This window comes from Oryzias melastigma, linkage group LG18 (genome assembly GCF_002922805.2).
Source record: "Oryzias melastigma strain HK-1 linkage group LG18, ASM292280v2, whole genome shotgun sequence".
Lineage (NCBI taxonomy): Eukaryota > Metazoa > Chordata > Actinopteri > Beloniformes > Adrianichthyidae > Oryzias > Oryzias melastigma.
The window spans coordinates 13,637,103-13,644,910 of record NC_050529.1 but is presented as its reverse complement, the minus strand read 5'-3'; the positions used below and the strand labels follow the sequence as shown (position 1 = coordinate 13,644,910).

The following is a 7,808-nucleotide window of genomic DNA, read 5'->3' as shown; positions in this document are numbered from 1 at the left end:
TATAATCCAAAACAGCATTTACATTTTAAGGGAGTAAAATTTTAATTTTAACATATAAAGATGACTCTTGTTGATGTATGTGATTCAATAAAAATCATGTTTAAACTATAGAGGGTGAACTCGGTCCCGCCCCCTTTCCCCATATTTGGAACGTCCGTGTCAGGAAGTGTTAACTCCAGCCAATATAGCTGCGGTCGTGAGCTGGATGTTCACGCTTCATGACAGCTGTCAGTCCCCGATCCCCTTTCCCTAACCACGCCCTAATAGCGCGCATGTATATTACGTCACTTCCTCTTTGCCGCCAACCTTTGCGACGGGGGACTGACAGGGGGACTGTGGAAGTCAATGGGTGACGTCAGAGATGATTGTCTAATTATCTATTATGTCTGTGGCCTTAACTGATTGGAGACGTTCACCACCTGGATTAACTGCTCTGTATTTACTACTCTACTAGACCGCACCGGACCGCTCAATAGAAACGAGACTTAGCTTAGCTAGCTAGCGAGATTTCGTCACGTTTCCCAGCATGCACTGCGGCTCAAACTGTATCTTTTTAAAAGAAAAAAAACCTTCAAAATCATTTTTGTTTTCACCCTATTTTATTTAAAACTAACGAACATATAGTGTGTAATTCAAATTTGCCAAAAAAAACTGGAGTTAAAACCATTTGTCTGCACGTGTGGGTAACGAAGGGGTATAAATAGCAATCGGTGACAATCGTCTATTGGTTCAAGCTTGGAAGTGTGCTCACGTGCTGGAAGGCACCTCGAGCTGCTCCTTGCACCCTGGGGGTTAACCCGGGGACCCGCCAGGGCGCTAGGAGCAGCTCGAGCGGGGGACTGGTGAAGGCGGGCGGTAGAAAGCGATTACCGTAAAATACAAGGGCACCCAACTACATGTCTCAGGCGCTACCAGTGAGTACTCAGCACAGTACAAGCTGGTAGCGAATACTGGACTGTAGAGCTTACTCAATGAGTACCCTGCCAGTTCCCCTCCCAGGTTTGAACCCGCCAGACGCTTGGCCAGCGTCTGGTGTATTTTTTTTTAATAAATGTTACTATGTTAGTTATGACTGAATATTTCTAATGTTTTTCTTACTGATGAATTATACACGTAAGGGATAATACCGACGAAGTGTGCGTTAATTTCTCATAATGGAGGGTTTTATCCCGCTTATACCATGGTCATTTACAAAATAAATAAACATTCGATCAATATTTAGTACTTTATTCTTGTTAATTCTTTGGTTTAGCTCAATTTTCACAAAAAAGCGGACTATTTGATCGTGATGCGGCTTGTTCTCACGGTGACACCGCGGAGAGCCTGAAGCCTTTACAGACCTCAGCTGCAGCGGTAAAGTGTCGCTGTTTTGAAAAGAAAAACCGGACAAATTAGGATTTTTTTCTTCTTTTTCTGAAGTTACGCCTTTAGTGGGCAGCTACAACATAAACGGCACACAATCAGCTTCTGTCTCTGTGTTTCATTTCACGGCAGGTTCGCTCTTCTGAGCTGCTCTAAAAGCAGAAACTCCCTCTTGTGGTGAGACAGAAGACTACACCTTTCATGCCGAGTACTTTTATTAGTGGGAGAATAACTAATTTTATAAACAAATTATCGAAGTTAAGCCCAACATTATGGGGTGGAGGGTTGAAACTATGTCCTAGAAGAAAACAGTTTTTGTTTTAATTATTATTATGGGTAAAAACTGCATGGCCATAATAAAAAAGGACACTTTGAAAAGAAAGAGACTTTGAGATGTTATAAACAGGTTAAACGAGATTGTCAACCTTTAAGCATCTTCTGTCTTTATTTAACTGATGCTGAAGTACACAACATCTGTAAATCCAGAGGTTTGAAGAAACAAAGAAACGCTGACACACCCATAGTCTGCAGAGTCATGGAAATAGAGTCCTACAGAGATGAAGTAGGTCATAATCAGTGAATTCCTGACATGCAAACGCATCTTCCAATTGGAACTCACAGGGAACTGAGCGCTTTGAAAAAAGGCCTTGGCAAAGACAGATGAAAGACGAAGGAGCAACAACAAGAACAAAACTAGATTAATTTTGTGATTCCTGCTGCTTCTGCATGCCACACCGAGCTTGAAATACTTGGAGAGCATGAAAGGTGAATCAACGAGAAACTGTCACTTCCAGATTCATTTTAAAGACTGAATCGCCTGGGGCCCCCCAACATCTGGGGCCTCAAGCTGAGCATTTAATAAAAGTGTCTGAAATATATTATTATTTGACTATCATAAAATATAAAAAATGCCACATGGGTTGTAGTTGTTAGATAAAACTACATTTTGAAGGTCACAAGCTTCCTGTTCTGCTCCATTCTGATTAATCTACTTGTAATCAGCTAGATCCATGTAGGTCTTTGTCTTCCTCATCTGAGCTGTCATATGGCTCAAACTTTACGGCTGGATAGCTCCAAATTGGTCGCCACTTTTGTTGCACTGCTAATGTTAGCTTGGGATTGTGAGGGGCTGTAAGCTAGCAGGAAAGCACGTAAACAGATGGATGATGGCAAATGAAGGGGGGCTCACTCTGCATGAACAGTCCCACCTACATTGCAGAGGTGAATTTTTACTACAGAAACTATGTCCTAGAAAACAACACAGGTTTTTTTTATTTTACCCCAAAACAGCATCATCATCATTGCGATTTTACAATAGATCAAAAGATGATTTGAGTGGGACTTTGTTGAATTTGTTCAAAAATAGATAATCCGCTTTATAATCTGGTGCACCTTAATTCTGTTTGTGCTTACTGACCTCCAATAGATTTACAGTGCTGCTCTGCACACAAAAATCTGACATAAACTTCAATATACCTTTTAGTATAGCCTACTTGTAGTACACTTAAATGGACTACTTTTTGCTCAAGAATATTATGAAAAATGCAAGTAATTTCCATATTTTTTAAATCCAAAAAAGACTCTATCAAGGTGTTAATTAATAACCTCACAGCCACATTTGACTTTTCCGCCACACTGAAGCAACGCGCCTAGTGTAAACAATAACCCGAATGGTCAAAGGGCCGTAACGGCTGTTTGGTTTCACCACACCTGCAGCCAGGTTTACAGTTCTCAAGAAGGAGGGATCTATTTTAGTTGACACAGTCACATGACATCAGGTTTATTGATATGCAGGTCCTTCAGTGTTCTGCGTGAATGATTTCTCTGTAGAAATCCTGCTATATAGTGCATTGATTGGTTTATATATATATATATATATATATATATATATATCATGTGCTTCCTTCAGAAATGCAACTACCTACGTATAAACATATCAAATTTATCCAGAATTATGTTGCACAGAATACAAAACTTCTTTATGTGAGTCTTAATCAACTGTTGTCTCATGATTGTGTTACTTTTCTTTAGTAGCAGTAACATTATGCACTCATTGCAGTCACTTAGTCTCATCAAAACCTGCAACAGATTTTTTAAACATTTTTAATTGATATAAATAAGGTCATACAAGAAAAAAAAGCTATATTTAAGCTCATTCAGGTGATCACCAGCTTCGGTCTCCCTTTGACACATTCTTACCAGCGAGATCAGTGACAGCAGAATTGCTACCTAAATTCCTGGTTCATTATGCAGAAAATTGGTTGTTTTTTTTTCCACTACGCCTCAATAACATGTGATTATCCATGCACGATGAAGAACGGTTAGACAAGATCAAGTGCGGCTGTTGCTCTGTCTGCGTCTCATAGGATACTTGTGATCTTGCGGTAGAATCTGACTTGTAGAAGGTGGAACATCAATCCGCTAATTTACAGAGGTTAAACTAACAATTCTATAGTAATCTACTGGCATCCTCTAAAACTTAAAAAAGCATTTTTAATGCATATCTATACTAAGTGAACTGAGTTTTATCTATTCCAAAAAAGTAATAAAAAGTTTAAGTTAAAAAAAAAATTCATTAATTGACTAATTCCTTACATGTCATTCCTATATGTCCCAGCACTTTAAGGTTTTCCAGAATCTTTCGCTCCATTGTGACCACATGCAGGAGAGCTGGCAGGCAAAGGCTGGATCATCTTCTCAAGGAGGTTCATCATGCGCTCCTGCAGCTGCAGACACTGGACCTGCAGGAGGTTCTGTTGGTGGATGGCACGACGGACCTCTCTGCACGTCTCCTCGATGGCCCGGCAGGACCTCCTCTGCTGCTGCAGCATGGCCTGCATGACCTGTACCTTCTTTTTCTTTAGGGACAGCCGCTTGCTTGCATGCCTTCTGGATGACATGGGATGGGAGCTAGAGAACCAAAACAAACAAAATATTACACTCTAATTTTAAATAACAAATGTATATAAATATATTCATTAAACGCAAAAACACATTTTTATAGTAGTAATTAAGTAAAAGTGACAACTATAGTATATATGTAAGCCTATATGCAGCTATTGACAAAATTTTAGTGTTCCGCCGCTTATTCGCGTTTTTTTTTTATTCACGGGTTCCGCGGATTTGCTGAGGTCTCTGATCCCTGAGGGAGGAAAACTGTACATCTGTAGTGTTTAGAGTCAAAATTATCCCACACTTTAAATATACACATATACTTATTTGCTTAAATTATCTTGCTCAATTTTTTAGTTTTAAGAACTAAAAGACAATCTATATTTAATGTATCTGGTAACAAAAAAGGAAATTTGGGTAAAATACAAAATATGAAATATAGTTTTAAAAAAATAGTAATCACATTGTAGAAAAGAAAATATATAGCTAATATATTTAAATAAAACTTTCTTAAAGAAAAGATGACACTAGTGTTACAAATAAATTTGTATATTTATGTATATGTAAATATCAATGTAATCAACTCTTTTAAATACGTTTCATTAAAAAGATAACAATAGAAATATTTTTATGCTAAATTGATCTGTACAGGTTTTTTTTTTTTAGAACAGCTTTAGAATTTGGATCTCATATTAAAGTAATTTAACTGCTCCTTGTTTAAAAGAATACATAAATTGTTAAAAAGTTAAAAACAATTTCTAGTCTTTAAGAAAAGGGCTAATCTGGAGTCGTATATGTATCTATATATATATTAAATGGTTGAATTGGTTGGATTTGGAAATCCAAAGGTTGGATTTGACCCCACCAAAACGGAAGTTGTGTATCAAGTTTTGAGACTAAACTAGGAAGTGTGGTGGAGAAAACTGCGTTGGTGTAGGCCTTGAAAAGCCTGCTTCATGCAGCCGTTACCTGGAGCCCTGTGTGTGCTCACTGTCAGAGTTTAAGGAGTCCATCTCTTGCTTTATCTCCATTTCATCCGAGGAGCCCGTGTACTCTGGCAGGAAACCCACCGCGCCTTCTTCCTGCTGGGAGAACAGATTGTCTGTGGACTGGCAGGACGTGGAAGGACCTGCCGTGGAGACCTGAAACTCCGGAGAGGTCTCCATGGTTGGAGGCTTGGAGAGAATCTTCTCGATGGGCTTGTAGAAGGGCCAGTCCGGCGTCTCGCCAGATTCGCCGGTTGTGGCTTTGAGTCGCCTGCAGGAGTACAAAGAGCACAAAAAATTAGGGCTTTTCTTTAATCAATCATGCTGAAAAGTTTGTGTTGGGAGCACTTGCCTGTACTGGAAGGACATGTTGGTGATTTTCATTTTGATCTCTTCCTTGAACCTCTGCTCTCCGGTCAGCTGGAAGAACCTCTGGGACATCTTCTCGTAAACCTTGGCGTTCCTCTTGCTCAGTTTCAGATCGTTGTGGTATTCCTCCCAAACATACATGAGGGCTTTCATTTCGGCGTCGGTCCAGTTTGGGGCCCGTCTGTGTTTCTCACTGTGGCCTGGTATCAGGTAGCAGAAACCATCATCTGCTGCCATGTTTTTAGAGCTCTGGCCCGTGCTGTGTGTGCAGGATCTTTAGAGGTTGCTTTAAAAGCCTTTTTACCGCGCTAAGAGCCGTTGTGGGACCGCTCTGAGGGAGGGAGACATGCGAGCAAGCCCAGACCAGATTCCCCGCCCGGCTGCCTGTTTGTGCCCTTCCCCCCCCCAGCCACGCTGAAAGAGAACTCAAAATGGGACCTAAGGCAGGAGAGGAATCCAGTTAAAAGCTTTTAATGCCGTGTGATGTCATCGTGACATCAAGTTGCCTCGGCAACGGGGAGAGAGAGACCCTTTCTCCTCCCTCCCCTCTCCTCTAACCACTCCCTCCTGCCCTCCATTCTGCTCCAATGGCAGCACAAAAAGCTTTTAGTTGAAAGGCAGCAGTGTGAGCAAGCGAGCGCCGTTGCTGACACTCTGAAATATGAGCCTCCGGGGAGGAATAGAATTAGACACAAAGAGAGAGTGAGCCCAGACCGTAGGGATATGTTTCCCTGGCAACAAGGCAGTGGGCTTGGTAGGCAGCCAGCACACTGCTCCATTTAAAAGCTTTTAATAATAGACAAGTCGTTTTGAGAGGAAGGATTTGCTTTATCTGGAGTCGTGCAGGAAGAAGCGAGCAGCTCAAGCCTGCAGCTCGGAGCAAAACAAAAGCCCAGCGTCTGAGTCAGAATCAAAGGAGGAGACGAAAATACGCTGACCTGCCACATCAAAGCAGCAATCCGCATCATATCCTGCGCCATCACTTTTCCCTGCATACTAAACTGAGGGATGGCGGAGGGGGTGGGGGGGTCGGTTTATGACTAGCAAAAACCCCCTCCCCCATCCTAGGTCCCTGCTTAATCTGCTATTTTAGGAGCATTCCCCTCCTCCAAATGCAACCCTTTATCGCACTAAAAATCGATGGAAATTTTGAGTTTTTTTAACACAAAAAACAAATTTCTGCTAAAAAAAAATCTTATCTCTTTATCTGTGTTTGCTCAAAAGTTTGTTTGGTTTCTCCCTCTCAAGGAGTGGTTAGATCTCGTTGCTTTATCCTCACTACATTTTACGACCCATTAGGTTTCTGCCCCAACGCATGAAAGCAACAAAGAGTTAACAAAAATATGAGGCTATCATTCCACAGTAAAAAGTTTTACTTCGACAGTTTCCCCTCTAATTCCTGCAATTTAATGACTTTTTGTAGAAAATCCTCATTTTGAGATCTTTTTCATTTAAATGCATGACATTGTGGCACAGTAAAAGATCAAATGACGAACTTTTCCTAACATAAAAAGCTTTTTTCCAATCTTGAACAATAAAGAAAACACAAAAGATCAAGTATAGAGTGGTCAAATTTAACACACACACACACATATATATATATATATATTTGAAATACCTTATTCCACAGTTTATTGTCCTACGTGCAGCCCCCCACATGCCACAATAATTTAAGATAATGTACACATTGTTGGGCTTTATCTTTTATGTGACAGAAAACAGCTGTGTCCTTGTGGGCTTGTTTCCATTGATTTTGTAAAGAACTACAAAGTCGCACACTGACGACTAAATCACAACTGCAATGCATAGCGCACTGTAACAAAGAGTCAGGTGGACCCATATGCAGTCTTTTATTTAGGGAGCTTGGATAATACGTGGTGAGCTTGGCAGAGGCCAGGAAGGGTTTGTCACAGGCTGAGGCAGATCCGTGGTCAAAGACAGGCTGGGGTGAAGAAAGGCTTAGACAGAAACAGGACTGTAGGAGATAATGCTCAGAATTGTAGGATGAAACAGAACAAGACTTCGCACCTGAGCACAACCTGAAGCCTCATTACCAATGTTTGAGGTAATTGCTTGAATGAGGAACAGCTGGTGAGGTCTGGGAACAGAAGGCAGAGGCTGATGGGAAATGGAGTAAAGATAAGTTTAGAGTTAGAACTCAGGCGATGGCTCCCTCTGGTTGTCTGAGATGGAGACAGG

General features: G+C 41.0%; 1 protein-coding gene across 1 annotated transcript; it reads right to left on the bottom strand.

The window, feature by feature from the left end:
* Positions 1–1,797: 1,797 nt before the first annotated feature.
* Positions 1,798–7,778, bottom strand: msantd1 (Myb/SANT-like DNA-binding domain containing 1). The gene is made up of 3 exons (XM_036216657.1): positions 5,593–7,778; positions 5,224–5,511; positions 1,798–4,272 (listed from the first exon to the last, which is right to left on the bottom strand). Exons 1-3 carry the CDS (start codon positions 5,844–5,846, stop codon positions 3,984–3,986), a joined length of 831 nt encoding a protein of 276 aa, XP_036072550.1. The 5' UTR covers positions 5,847–7,778; the 3' UTR covers positions 1,798–3,983.
* Positions 7,779–7,808: the final 30 nt, after the last annotated feature.

Bases quoted from the DNA above. Each gene is read 5' to 3' on its own strand.
- msantd1 (XM_036216657.1), bottom strand. From the start codon at position 5,846: ATGGCAGCAGATGATGGTTTCTGCTACCTGATACCAGGCCACAGTGAG. The intron at 5,512-5,592 runs GCAAGTGCTCCC...GTACTCCTGCAG, and splicing joins AACATGTCCTTCCAGTACAG to GCGACTCAAAGCCACAACCG. The intron at 4,273-5,223 runs GTAACGGCTGCA...TTGGTTCTCTAG, and splicing joins GAGCACACACAGGGCTCCAG to CTCCCATCCCATGTCATCCA.